Source organism: Panonychus citri, unplaced genomic scaffold, assembly GCF_014898815.1.
Source record: "Panonychus citri isolate SS breed McGregor unplaced genomic scaffold, ASM1489881v1 Contig00077, whole genome shotgun sequence".
Classification (NCBI taxonomy): domain Eukaryota; kingdom Metazoa; phylum Arthropoda; class Arachnida; order Trombidiformes; family Tetranychidae; genus Panonychus; species Panonychus citri.
In genome coordinates this window covers 574,847-589,271 of record NW_026515482.1, presented here as the reverse complement: position 1 = coordinate 589,271, position 14,425 = coordinate 574,847, and the positions used below count along the sequence as shown (strand labels likewise).

Sequence of the window (14,425 nt, the reverse complement as noted above, 5' to 3'; positions counted from 1 at the left end):
TCATCTTCTTACCTCATCTTGGATGGTCAACTTTTTCATGGTTGTAATTGATTCTTGTGGGTATTCACAATTAGATGAATACTCTAGTTTGATAGCCAAGTTGAAAAATTTTCTAGATTATCATTCATCTTGATTTAGTTTTCACTCTCAACAGTTAACCTGAATTTCTGGTGAACAAAATAAAAGTCAGATTAATTGTGGATCAGATTGAGAGACTGAAAAGATTAAAATTAATGATTATTATCAAGTCATTCTTGTCTTAATGATAATTGATTGGACTGATCAGTAAATTAAAAATCGAAATGAAAAAAACATATCAACCATTTTCCTTTTTTAATCGTTAATTGTTATCGGCTGGCTAACGAAATCTATTATTATGATTACATTACAAGCAATTAAGGTAATCTTGAGATTAGATGATACCAATCAATAGTAATTAGCTGATAGGAAATTAAAAAATTGTGGCAACTTTCAGTTGATTAAATTTTTATCCTGTTATCATTTAAATTGTTGATTTGATAACAAACACTCATGCATCTCAAATGATAACAATTAACAATTAAATGACCATGAACAATGTTAATGGTCATTTGTGATTTCAACTGATATTTAAATTATCTTGACCATTAACAAGGGCTAAAGGTCATTATTATTGTTGATAATATAACTGGTTAATGATGATAATCATCAGTAGTCATGGTTAACATTACTCTTAATCTCAAAGGAAATCCTTTTAATTGTTGTTGTTGATGTTTGATGTTATTTAGTGTTCACTTAATTAACTTGCCAAGCAAAATTTTTCTAATTATCATTCAGGTATACAAATGATAATGAATATGTTTGTTAACTATTGAAACAACAATTTAGATGATTGTTTAAAATGAACAGAAACTGTTGGAATGTAATCATGTTGATTTGTTTTGTTTTTCTTAATTTTTTCCAAACAATTAGAGAAACCAGTGATTAACCCTTTCATGTTTGGTGCTGATTTAACTGAGGGTATGAGAGCTACAGTTGTTTGTAGTATCTTATCAGGTGATCCACCGTTGACATTTACCTGGCTGAAGGAGGGCCAACCTGTCACCTCTTTTCATGATGATATTGATATTTCAAGTTTCACTGATTCTGATTCAAGTTTCAGAATTAAATCAGTTAAAAGATCACATTCAGGAAATTACACTTGTGTTGTTTCATCTTCCAACATTTCATCTAATTACACCGCTGAAATGATTGTCAAAGGTAAGTGATTAACTTTAATTTTCATTGGTTTTCTAAATTGTTTCTCTGAATTGTTGTCCACAGCACCTCCAAGGTGGGTGATTAAACCTGAAGAGGGTCACTCTTTACTTAGAGGTCGAAATGTCGTTATCGATTGTCAAACTGATGGTTATCCTCAACCAACTCACCAATGGAAAAAGGTCAAGAATGGTATTAAACCTTTTGACCATTCGGGACGGGAGTTGGTTGGAATTGTTTCCGGTCCTCATATTCAAGTTCTCGAGAATGGATCAATTTCAATTGTTGGTATTACCAAGGAAGATGATGGTGTTTACATTTGTGAATCAAGTAATAATGTTGGTCCACCTCTTTCAGTCACAACTCGACTGACCATTAATCAACCTGTAAGGTTTAACAAAAATTTCGAGCTTATTGAAGCGAACAGAGGTGATCCCGTTATTTTGGTGTGTACAGTTTTCGGTGATGCACCAATAACACTTTCATGGATTCGAGATCGTGAAGCAGTTCTTCCCATGACTGGACCAGGAAATAATAATATCAAAATCGAGGAAGAGCGTACAGAAGATTCGTTAACAAGTAAAGTTATTCTAAGTTCGGTTGATGTTACCGATTCGGCGTTTTTTACCTGTCAAGCTCGCAATGCTTTCGGTGCGGACGAGAAAAATGTTCAACTCGTTGTCAGAGGCCCACCTGAACCACCAACGGGCCTCAAAGTGGGCGAAATCAAAAGTCGAGCAGCTTCATTGTCCTGGCTACCAACAGTTAACGGTAATAGTCCGTTACTTGGATACATCGTTGAATATACAACATCAAATGGTACGAAATGCAATTACTCTTCCCATCAACAGAATCCTCATCATTTAACTAATTGTTATTACCATCAATTTAGTTTTCCTTCATCTTTACAATTTTTATTCCTTCCTATGAATAAACCGCATCAATCTAATTCAATGTTATGTAATTTCTGTCTATCTATTCATCTTCTCATCTTGTTCACATATAAATGTCTTCTAATCTGTTAACTATTCTGAGACCAATTCAATTAGCTGAAAAAAAGTAGAGTAGTAGTAATCATTTAGTTGAATCTTTTCCCATTGACTTTGCACTTATCTTCCAATGGTAGTTATTTCTCATTCTTTCACCATTCTATTACATTCATCATTGCTTCCAATTGTGTATTTGTGTTGCTTGTACTTTTTTATATACTTCACTTTGATCGTAAATTGTTGGTCTAATAATAATGTTTTCTTCATCTTTTCATCTTCTTCTTTCTCTCTCTCTCTCTCTCTCTCAATGACCCAATCAATCAATTAACCATAAAAAGATACATGGACCAATTCTCTGGAGACAGCATCCGTTGATCCAAAAGATTTGTCGATTCTTATTACAAGTTTAATACCGGAAACTGTGTATCGATTACGAGTTATTGCTCAGAATGGTCTTGGTCGAAGTAAACCAAGTCAGGAAATTATCATTCGCACTGAAGAAGAGGGTAAGTTTTATCATCACCATCAGAATTGATGAAGGAGAGAGATAAAGATTAATATATCATCTTCTATTCAATGTTGATCATATTATTAGATTGTCGATAAAATCAAATGTCATGGCTCGATTATCATGAATGATCCATAAAGTTTTACTTCTTAGGTTAACTTTTTATCAGAATATTTTTTTTCCAATAGAAACTTGAATTCGCTTCTTATCCTTGTGAAATTTATTTGACTTCTAATATAATTATCATTAGAATGCTAATAATTTTATATGTATAGATTTATATTCATTTTGTTTACCTTAATTAGTTTAGGCTTGGAACTATTCAGCAAACAATTTACTTCTTGATTAATTGAATCATTATGAAAACAATCAACAATTGTTTACTCAACGTTTCCCACCTTCATCTAATAAGCTGCTAAATTACATTCACAGTGAGCTTTAGTTTACTGCGTGTCTTTCAGCTAATGCGTTATCGCCATCATCATCCTCATCCTCATCCTCGCCCTAACCATCTTTACAAATACAGTATGTGTAAACAGAGACAGAGATGATGATAAATAAATTAAATTCCTTATTCAGTCTTCGTTTATTCATTGACAAGGTGATTAAGATTTACCTTTATCCCTCATTCTGTTTTAGCTTGTTTTTTGCTTTCGTTCTCTCTCTCTCTTTCTCTCTCTCTTGTCATCATCTTTTAAGTTCCCACCTCTGTTTATCTCATTAGAAGTGGAATGTTCATCTTCCTTCATTTTTTTCTCACTCCCAGTCCCTTGAATTTCTCGTATAAAGAACTGAAGATATAGTGAACAAGAACTCTGAGAATTTCTCATCTACTATTATTATCTCAATTTTTTTTCTCTCTCTTCCTATTTTCTTTTTACCTTCATCTCTACACTTATATTATCCTGTTGACATTTTGCTTGACCTTATCTACCATAGGGTCAACAAAGTCGTTAACCAACTTTTGGTTTGGTCATCATTCAAATCTCATGAGGGACCGAAAGGTTTTCCTTATTTTTTTCCTTTTCTCATCATTATATTTACTTTCAATTGATTTGTCGTTTACTTTCATTATCTTAATCAACAATCTACTAATTGTTATAAGTCAATTCGATTGTTGTCTCTTCTTTATGGGATTATAAATAAAAGGATTGCGATTTACTGATGTGAAAATGTTTCCATATTAATTCAATATAATCTTTGAATCTTTCTCTCCTTGATAGGATTAACTTTGGATGAATAATTAATCTTGATGAACATAATTTATAAATCGCTTTATTTGTTGACATAAGCTAATTTCCATCATCATCATCATCATAGACTTAAATACGATAATTAACTTAATTTTTTTCTCTTCCTGTCAATGTTTATGTTGTTACTAATAATTAATGTTCTAATGTTTTAATTATGTTTCAATTTTGTCCATTCATTAGCTCCCAATGAAGCTCCAGCCAATGTAAGAGTCGAAGCAATTAGTTCACGATCATTGAAAATCTACTGGTCCAATTTGGGTCGAACTAAAAGAGTCGATGGTTATCATATTGGATTTCGAAAGGTTAACGGTTTTAATTCGATGAGAAGTTCATTCGATTTTGTAACGTTCAATTTAAATGAGACACTTAAAGGATTCGATGAACTTAATTACAATGTTACTGATCTTAAACGTAACACGAAATATGGACTAATTGTCCGTCCCTTTAATAAAAAAGGGCTTGGAATCGCTTCGGAAGAGGTTTACAGTCAAACTCTCGAGTATGGTAAGGTCACTATTCGCGTTTCAGATTCTTTTTGAAAACTTTCGAAAAAGATTAAGTTCGGTGGCGACATCTCTTGTCACCGAATGATAATATTAATAATACTTATAACTTTACATTTTCTTTTTCTTTTTCTTTTTTCTTTTTCTTACTGATTCTTATTATCTTTCATTTTTTCCTCTTTCGTTTCATGGTAGACCCTCCTGGTGAAGTTCTTGCTCGAGTAACTGGAGCGACTCATAGATCGTTAACCATAAAAATGGAAGGAGCTAATCAAGAGAATCCAATAAGTGGCTATATTGTTAATTATAAAAGTAACACTGAAGATTGGGAGGAGATTAAAATTCTTGGTACTCGAAATAATTTCGTTCTAGAAAATTTAAGGTGTGGTACAAAGTATTCGATTTCAATCACACCATATAATAAAGCAGGTCCTTCGCCTGATACTAAAATGTTTCATGCCACAACCTCTGGTAATGGTGAGTTATCATTTCTTCAATTGTTGTTATTCATCATGAGCAGAAGTCTTTATTGTCATTATATTGTTATGATCTAATTATTGGATATTTTTCAGTGCCTTCATCTGGACCTTTGGAGTCTCTCTTAACGGTTAATTCAACGTCCGCCTTAATTGATTTAAGTGCCTGGAGTGAAAATGGTTGTCCCATCATATCCTATGTGGTTCAATATAAGCAACACTTTCAAACTGATTGGATTATGTTTTCAAATAATATTATGCCTTCACAGGGGAAATTGATTATTCCTGATTTAATACCTGCCACTTGGTACGATTTACTGATGATCGCTAATTCTGAGCCTGGAACGACCGAGGCTCAATATCTATTTGCAACCTTAACGCAAAGTGGAGGTAAAATTTTGAAATACTTACGATATATGTATGAATCGATTACTAATTCTAACTACAATTTTTTGAATTCTCTTGTATGATTAAAGGTACAATTCCACCACTTTCGTCAACTTCGTACTCGACTTGGGAATTGAACTTTGGTGATCCTGTTGTTTTAGCTCCGATACTTTGTGCTTTCATCGTATTCGTGGTTATATTTATCACGATTGCAATTCTAATGTCAACTAAACACCAACGAACTGACGTTGTTCAGGAAACTTGTAAGTTTAGCAAAGATTTTGATCTAGTTTTCATGATGAATAATTGATAAATCGCCCAATTCACAGATAATAACAACGAACGAAATAAAATGGAAAGTCTATCAATGTCATCTTTTGCTCTTCCAGTTGAGCCTTCGAATACCGGTAAGCACTTAATTTTTTCACATAAAATTTAATTTTGAATGTTATTGATTAAATGTAAATACGATTGATTATTAATCAAATTGTTCATCTTTTTAATTTCAGGGAAAAAAAGTTATGAAACAGTTCAACGTAAACCAACCTATGGATCTTATTATACTTCACCTTATGCTGCCAATCGATTGAACTTTTGTGAACAAGAGATTCCACTAAATCATCATGCTATTCAGAGACACGCTCAGCTTGACAATGAATCTCATTATGATGATCTACTCACTCGAAATTATCGATCAACATCACCTGATTTATGATAAAGAAAAGTTAATTGAATAAAAGTTTCATCTAATCACAACAATCGAACAAAAACGATTATGATAATTTTAAATTTGGACTTCGAAATTTACAAATGTACAAAAACGAAAAAAGGAAATTTCAGTCCATCAACTTAACGAAATTTTGAATAAATTATTGTACAATTTTAATGATCAACAAATTGATTGCTATCGAAAAGTAATCATTACTTGTGTAATTAACTTTTGCTATTTATTTTTGTGTAACTTTGCTTTCTTTTTCAATAAATGCGATCAAATTTGACACAATTGATATTCAATTTACAATAAATTGTTCAAAAATTTAGGTTTTCAAGTCGAACTCTAAATTGTTGAGAAAAAAATTCTTCTTAATTAGAATTTTCCATTTTCTCTCACCAGATGACAGCACAAATGGAAAACGTGGTTACATTTGTTTTCTTTTTGAAAATTGAGCTTTTTTTTAAATTTCAATTCTTAGATTTTTTTTAATTGTAACTTTTAATTTTCTTAGTTTTCGAGTGTTTCTAATTGTTTTTCCGTTAACTATTTTACTGAGTCATCATGTCAACACCGCTGATTGAAAATAATTCTTCTATGGTTCCCGGTGAAGCTCCAATTAAACGAGAGTTTCTTTTGGAGGTTAAAAGCTCTCGAGGAATTGATTTGGATCATGTATCAGAAAGAGATAAATCATTATTAATTAAGGAGGAACCTGGTGACAATGGTGATCAATTGGGTGATCGTGAAGAAGATGGTGAACAAGGGGGTGAAGATGATGAAAACCATAGCGACAAAAGGTCTGGTTTTAAAAGGAAAAGGAAGCAAAAGCTTCGTGGTCAAAATAAGAATCGTAAAGTAAATGAAATGGCTGTTAGAAGAGCGGCTCGGGTAAAACGGCCTTGTCTCAAATATTCGGCCAGTATTGGTAATGAGGCAACGGAAGGATGTCCTTATGGTACTTCATGTAAACACGGTCATTCAATTGACGACTATTTGAAAGAGAAAATACCCAATATTGATCGTGATTGTTATTCTTTTGTTAAATATGGTTTCTGTCCATATGGATTCTTGTGTCGATTCAGTGGACAACATATTGACCCAGCCGATAATCGGAGTAACATTGTTGATAAAGAAAAATGGGAATCGATGAAAATTGAGATGCAAACAAATTCTACCAATCAAATGGATAAAAATATTCTTCCTCTACTTCGAAAGAGAACTTATGATTTTAGTCGATCTATGAAAGCAATTAAAGGTGAGAATTGTCATTAAGATCAATCTAACGATCTAAATCTAATATATTCATTTTTTTCCTTGAATCTTTAGATGTTCGTGATAAACCCTTAGGCCCATTAATTGGTGAAACGGAAAAGGTTGAAAGAAGCTCAATCGATTTCAAAGGGAAACTGTATCTTGCCCCTTTGACGACCATTGGTAACTTACCATTTAGAAGGATCTGCAAAGAGCTTGGTGCCGATATAACTTGCGGAGAAATGGCCATGGCCACGAATATTTTAGAAGGTCAAGCATCCGAATGGGCTTTACTTCGTCGCCACAAAAGTGAAAGTATCTTTGGTGTACAACTTTGTGGAAATAACTCTGAAGTAATAACCAAAGCATCACAATTAATCACTGAGCAATGTTCAGTTGATTTTATTGATATTAACATGGGTTGTCCCATCGATTGTGTCTATCAAAAAGGAGCCGGTGCTGGTTTGATGAATAAAACAAACCGATTAAATGAAATGATCTATGGAATGTCTCAAGTTACAAAGGTATAACAACGTCAACTTATATAATAATTTCTACTTAAAATATTCATCAATTAATTTTCTCTTTTCTAGGTTCCAATTACTGTAAAAATGAGAACTGGTATTCACGCATATAAAAATATCGCCGATAAAGTTATTGATAATATCGTTCACTTTTGGGATAACAAGACGGTTGGATTGATTACAGTTCATGGTCGATCACGGGAACAACGTTACACTAAATCAGCTAATTGGGAATATGTGAATGAATGTGCAAAACTGTCGAAAGAAATTCCAATCTTTGGTTCGGGTGATGTTCTTTCGTACGTGGATTATGAGCAAAAATTGGCCGAGAATCCGAATGTTTCTGGAGTACTCATTGGACGTGGTGCGATAATTAAGCCTTGGCTATTCACTGAAATCAAAGAGAAACGACATTGGGACATTTCATCTCGAGAACGTCTCGAAATTATTCAAAAATTTGCCAACTATGGTTTAGAACAGTGGGGATCAGATGATGAAGGCGTTGAAAGAACTCGACGATTTCTCCTCGAATGGTTATCTTTTCTCTATCGTTACATTCCCGTTGGACTTCTTGAAGTTTTACCACAGAAAATCAATGATAGGCCACCATATTATCGAGGTCGCGATGAACTAGAAACTCTCATGGCCTCACCATCTTGTAGCGATTGGGTCAAAATCTCAGAAATGTTTCTTGGTCCAGTTCCGGATGATTTTGTTTTCCTACCAAAACACAAAGCAAATGCTTATCAAGCCTAATCAGCAATCAGATAATTTAATTCAATTGCATTTAATTTACAATCCATCGCGAGAACAAATCAACTTTTAAACCTCATCAAATTAATCATTGCAAATTTGTTTATATCACTGTGATCAAGACTCATTTTCTCTCATCACAAGATCTTTAATTGTAATTAAAGATAAAAGTACAATTATCTTTTTCTTGTTTAACAATTTAAATTTCATTGTAATTAACAAACAAAAAACAATATTCTTCAAAAATATCAAATGTAAAGGTAAAATGTTTTATCAAATTAAAATGTAATATTTTACCACTTTAACTAGAAAATTTAGATTACAGAAAATTGTAAATTTACATTTCTTTTAATTATAAACCTTAAACTAATCAACTTTGATTGTTGGTGTCAAATTTTACATGGGGATTGGAATAGATAACATTGGATGGATGAAGTTGGCAAGAGAAATGATTGAAATTTTGGTTTCGATGATGAGATGATCTAAATTGTCCAAATCATGAGTGTAAAAAGTGATGGCTTTTGTCGGAGGCAAATGCATATATCACAGGAACGAAAATGAGAATGAATAAAGCGACAAGAAGTAAACTGTACCAACTTAATCCACAATCAGCTCCATCACAATTATAATTAGAAGTTGATTTAGGTTTGGAAGTGTTGATTTGATGGGTTAATGCTGATGAATGTGTATCATTAGTATCATTGATACTGCCAATAGAAGAGGGTAAATTTTGGTCACTTTGAACATAATTGTCGGCCACTTTTCTCATTTTAGCAAGATCAACATCTAAATTAGTCAGAAATTTGTTCATATCTTGAGAATTGTCATCATTAAGAAAAGTCTGTCGTAAACCAACGTTAATTATCAACGGTTTGTTTGTCAATTCTTCTGGTGTTTCATCGATCAAGGTTAAATTTGAACTGTTCACTTGGTGAACCATCACCTCACTGAGGATTCCATACTTTTTAACAGGTATTTTAATGACAGCAAGTGCATGAAAATCTTGATCAGAAACTAAATTGTTAACCCGTTTAAGCTCATGTAATGAACAATACCATTTAAGAGCGATTCCTTGAAGGGTATCACCTTTTTCAATCCTATGGAAAATGTAATGATGATGGTCAGGCTTTTTGTTTGATTGTCTTTCTTTTTGAGATCGCTTTTTGAGTTCATAATAATCGTTACTAAATTCTAGATCTGGTATAATTGTCTCCTGGTTATTTGTGGATATTTGTCGCTGAGATTGTAGTAACTTTTGTCCATGTGAAAGGTCATTATTGTCATCGCATTTATTACCAAGAAAGTTCAAGTTTTCTTGGTGTTGTTGGTCAATCTCTTGATCAACTAATTTCTCATATTTCCATTTGAAAAGAGACGATCTGTTGGTCATCACGCGATTTTGAAATTGTGAACACTGGCATAATTGGTCAATAGATTAATAGATTAACAGTTTATCATCAACCCTTTGATAATCCTTAAGGGGTTTTCTGGAATAATTTAGATGTGAAAATTTGGAAGACACAATCGGAAAATGAATGATAATTTCAATAAAGATTTTACTCTTCCATCCAACAATTGATATTTACGTCTATGATTTGATGAAAAATATCGTATCAATCAGATGCCACAATTCAAATTGTTAACTAGAAAGAGAGAAACAAAACATAATTAAAATCAAGGTTATTTCTGAGAGATTTTGATCAGGGAAAACATTGAAAGTGTGTTTTAATTAGATGATGATGATGATGAACAACAACAATAAACATCACAATGAATATTATTAAAACCTCAATGTTATCGAGTGAATTTTTCACAGCAAAAAGTAATCAACAAATAGTAATCGTAGTCGTAATTGGTTAAGAGTGATATAAATTATTGGTACGTGGCTACATGACTATCAATTAGTTGTAAAGTGCTGACAATTACTGAAATTTTCCGACAGAAATAAACAAAAATCAGCTTCATCTAAAATCAGATGAAGTTCAGGTGAACCTGAATTGTTATATGAAAGAGGCACTAATTATGTAACTTGGTTCTGGAATAAATCATCTACCTGGAAGATTATCCATAATATAATGAGATAAGAATGTAAATATTAGATTTTAATTGAGAAAAAAACATTGAAACATTTAAAATTAGTGGAAACTTAATTAGTCTCTTTCTCTCTCTATATTTCTTAACACATACAATTAGGAAAAAGCTTACGGTCAGAACCAGAAAACTGGTTGAGAATAAGTTAATTGTTGATGTAACAAGATTTAGAATTGAGACCAATCGAGAGAGAAAAAGAAAAAAATTCTTACCATTTAAAACAGAAATCGGACTTTTGAAGCTACTTAAAATTCAGTCAGTTCGCAGCCTATTCTATACACGGAAAGGTGATAAAATGAAGAAAAAAACAAAAACAAAGGCTAATGATTTAAAGAAACAAAATGTCAAAATTAACTGATCTCATTTTAATTAATTCAACAAAACAAAGACTTGGACCGAAAGTGAAAATCAGCTGATCGAAAGTAGTAATAAATGAAGAAAATAGATGGAGCCTTCAGAAGTGACGTTCTTTGAATTTTGGATAATCTATGAGAAGACTTGGGACTCAAACCGAGTCGACAATAGAGTCACTCTACCCTTTGAAATATTACCAAAACGACAAATTAATTGGCCAACAGAACAAACAATTAACACTACAATTAAATGGGCCATTGGTTATTTCGATTTTCTATTGACAAAAGATAATCTATTATGTCCATATGATCATTTACCCCTTGACATGAAACATATATTAACTAATTGTCAAGATAAACAAACCGAAAATTTTAGCGAAAAAATCAAAAAACAATTAACGAAAGCAAAATACGAAAAATACCAATTAATATTAATTGACGAGTTTCGCAAACGGATATTCGATTACTACTTAGATCCGCTAGAAATTAGTGAACAACATTAACCGTTAACCCTTTCTCTTTACGATTACAAAAACTTAATTTCGAAAACAAAAAATCTCTATTCTTATTTCTTTTTGAACAATTACAATCTAATCTTATCATGGAATCAGTGGACCTCTTTGTCTATTTAATTTTAGTGATGACCACTTCACTCTGGTTTTATTTTATTTATACAAACAATAACAACAACAATTCAACAAGTGAATCGACATCGAAATGGTTATATAAATCTTATATAAAATGTAATTCTAAACATGTAACATCGAAATTGAAATAAACGCAAAAGCGACTTGAAATTCAAATGTAACTAAGTTACAGTCATAACCGAATAAAGGACAGTGAAGTCGATATTATTTCATTCTTCAGATCAGGTGAAGTTGATCTTCTTCATCGGGCTTCTACTGAAAAACTCAAAATAATTTGATTTTTTCGCTTTTCATATTCTATTCAATCTTTTCTATTTGTCGTTATGATTTCATTTTCTTAGTTTCGTAAAATTTTCGTTAATATTTCTCATTGTGAGCTTTGGATAAGCAATGAATAGCTCTCTTATTAAAGTTCTAATAAGATGAACAAAAGTAAATTTGGGCCATTCTTATTTTTAACCTGCTCTTTCTCCGCCTATTACATATTACAATTATTTTCGACATCTTTCACAACACAATACTCGATAGCCTCACGTTCAGCACCAGCAGTTGAATACGTGGTCTGATGTAACTTCACGAAAAGAAATTGAAACGAGAAGGTTGCGAATTTTTGGGAGATGCAAAGATAAAATCATTTTTCACTCGAATTCTTCGAAAATCATTGGAGAAACGATTAGAAGATAAAGTAGAACTTGATTTGCAAGTTCGAGGACGTGCACTCACTACTTCGAAAGATGCAACAACAACGTCGGGCCCAAGTTCAACCAATCGGCCAAAGAGATCAACAAACAGTAATGCTGTTGATCATTTGTTGGATGAGAAAATTGTATTACCATTTGAATTCATTCAATTACCGGAAGGTCAAATTCCTGAGATACGATTGGAAGGAAAGGGGGGAGGAAGGAAGCTCTTAAGAACTTTAAGAAACACATAGTCGATACTTTTGCGACACAATTATCGAGAAGCAGAAAATCAAGCGTTGAAAAAAGTCCCATCGATGAACATATTTCCCATTACGATTACCACGAAGTATCACCCGATCAGCCAATTGAAGAGACACTTTCAGTCGCCGGTTACCCATCATTATACGCGATTAATAGGAAAGGAAAAGAGATTAATGAAATCAATGATCAATCACAATCAAATGGTTCCAATTAAAAGGTCCAGATCATCAGGGCGATTACGAGAGACGATGTTATTAAGGTCGGAAGTGGATCAGTTTTAATCCATGATCCTGACCAGGTAAACATATCGATTCGTCAAGTACAAGAAATTGTCAAAGGTCGATTGACAGAAACAGGCAATTAATCACTTTTGATACTCTTAAAATGAGTTTTTTTGAGTTTCATATTTAAGTGATTAGAATTTAATTTAACGTTGATTTTTATCTATTAATCCCTTCATCAGCTGGTTTAATCTCTGTTGATTCAACAAGACCAATGGATCCAAAGTGAGTTTAGCTTTAACCAAAGAGTGAAAATATACTCTTTTTTGATTAACCTTGATTGTAATTAAAAATTAATTTTTTTCAATTTTAATCTAATTTCCCCCATCAAGTATAAGGCGAAGACGTAAACGAGCCTCTAATGGTAATGATGATGAACTTGATGGTTACATGAAGGTTTTAACATACAATTTTATACAGGGCGTAACAACCAAATATCCGGACTTTTGACGCTTTACCATTTCTAGGCTATTTATTAGGTCAGAGTTTTTTCTTCGCGATTCAACAGAAAAAATGTGAAAGTTTTGTTGTGTTCTAATTCGGAACTTTTCCATAAAGCCCTTACCGAGCAGTGGCGTTTCAAAGTCGGAAAAGGTACATTTAGATGCAAAACTTTTTCGAGAAATTTTCCGACTTTGAGACGCCACTGCTCGGTAAGGGCTTTATGGAAAAGTTCCGAATTAGAACACAACAAAACTTTCACATTTTTCTGTTGAATCATGAAGAAAACTCTGACCTAATAAATAGCCTAGAAATGGTAAAGCGTCAAAAGTCCGGATATTAATTATTACCCTATTATCTAACTTATAAAGGTTTTTTCATCAAATCTATTAATCAATCTTAAGATGGAAAATGATAAACTTTTAACTGTTTCCTGTTTCTTTTTTTGCGTTCGTCACAAATCATCATGGTATTTATAATAATAATTAAGAGTCGAATGGTTTTATAAGTACTTTTGTCAGCATCTTTATACTATTGATCAACAGTAATAGTAGTAATATGTATACTAATAGTAGTAATTGTAGTAGTAATGTAGTAATACCATATAAATCAACACTTTATTCATTGAATATTGATCTAGTTAATGATCATCTAATTCAAAATTAACTACGTTTATTGATTCAAATGAATTTACAATAAACAAAATATAAATTAATCGCAAACAAAGTTTGGGGCCTATTGATTTAATTGTGACTAATTCTCACAGATGATTAAAGTAATAATTAACATTAACCAATTGATATAACCTTATTCACAAATTTGTATAAAAAGCATGAGCTTTGAGTTGATTATCATCACTTATTAATTATCGATTAATTTAATCCACAACAAAAATAACACTTTTGCCTTTTTTCAAAGTAACAACATTAACTGTGAAAGTTTCATCATGAACTTCAACTTCACTAAAGTTCTCATCGCCATCATTGCCTTCATTGGGGCTGCTTCATCCATCCACCTGAGAGCTGAAAGAGGAATTTCACTCCCTGCAGATGGTTGAAACAGCAGCTGACGCT

At 32.3% G+C, this 14,425-nt stretch overlaps 3 protein-coding genes across 4 annotated transcripts in view; 2 read left to right on the top strand and 1 right to left on the bottom strand.

The window, feature by feature from the left end:
• Window positions 1–6,359, top strand: part of LOC128386954 (cell adhesion molecule Dscam2-like) — a 54,899-nt gene extending 48,540 nt beyond the window's left edge. Inside the window, exons 9-17 of the mRNA XM_053346074.1 lie at window positions 952–1,239; window positions 1,303–2,055; window positions 2,564–2,731; window positions 4,167–4,490; window positions 4,685–4,966; window positions 5,062–5,355; window positions 5,442–5,615; window positions 5,682–5,759; window positions 5,862–6,359. Of these exons, the coding sequence (XP_053202049.1) occupies window positions 952–1,239; window positions 1,303–2,055; window positions 2,564–2,731; window positions 4,167–4,490; window positions 4,685–4,966; window positions 5,062–5,355; window positions 5,442–5,615; window positions 5,682–5,759; window positions 5,862–6,067 (2,567 nt within the window). The 3' untranslated portion in view covers window positions 6,068–6,359. The remainder of the gene's footprint in view (window positions 1–951; window positions 1,240–1,302; window positions 2,056–2,563; window positions 2,732–4,166; window positions 4,491–4,684; window positions 4,967–5,061; window positions 5,356–5,441; window positions 5,616–5,681; window positions 5,760–5,861) is intronic.
• Window positions 6,360–6,502: 143 nt separating this feature from the next.
• Window positions 6,503–8,908, top strand: LOC128386955 (tRNA-dihydrouridine(47) synthase [NAD(P)(+)]-like). The gene is made up of 3 exons (XM_053346075.1): window positions 6,503–7,322; window positions 7,394–7,842; window positions 7,912–8,908. The coding sequence occupies exons 1-3, from the start codon at window positions 6,629–6,631 to the stop codon at window positions 8,596–8,598; spliced, it is 1,830 nt and encodes a 609-aa protein (XP_053202050.1). The 5' UTR covers window positions 6,503–6,628; the 3' UTR covers window positions 8,599–8,908.
• A 16-nt stretch (window positions 8,909–8,924) lies between these two features.
• LOC128386957 (lysM and putative peptidoglycan-binding domain-containing protein 3-like) lies at window positions 8,925–11,049 on the bottom strand. Of its 2 annotated transcripts, none has more exons than XM_053346077.1 (2): window positions 10,899–11,049; window positions 8,925–10,238 (listed from the first exon to the last, which is right to left on the bottom strand). In XM_053346077.1, the coding sequence occupies exon 2, from the start codon at window positions 9,983–9,985 to the stop codon at window positions 9,092–9,094; it is 894 nt and encodes a 297-aa protein (XP_053202052.1). In that variant the 5' UTR covers window positions 9,986–10,238; window positions 10,899–11,049; the 3' UTR covers window positions 8,925–9,091. The 2 variants fall into 2 exon arrangements, with proteins under 2 accessions (XP_053202052.1, XP_053202055.1); XM_053346080.1 differs by lacking the exon at window positions 10,899–11,049 and adding an exon at window positions 10,649–10,671.
• Window positions 11,050–14,425: the final 3,376 nt, after the last annotated feature.

Coding starts and splice junctions, on each gene's coding strand:
- LOC128386955 (XM_053346075.1), top strand. CDS start 6,629: ATGTCAACACCGCTGATTGAAAATAATTCTTCTATGGTTCCCGGTGAA. Junction 7,323..7,393: donor ATCTATGAAAGCAATTAAAG/GTGAGAATTGTC, acceptor TTGAATCTTTAG/ATGTTCGTGATAAACCCTTA. Junction 7,843..7,911: donor GAATGTCTCAAGTTACAAAG/GTATAACAACGT, acceptor TCTCTTTTCTAG/GTTCCAATTACTGTAAAAAT.
- LOC128386957 (XM_053346077.1), bottom strand. CDS start 9,985: ATGACCAACAGATCGTCTCTTTTCAAATGGAAATATGAGAAATTAGTT.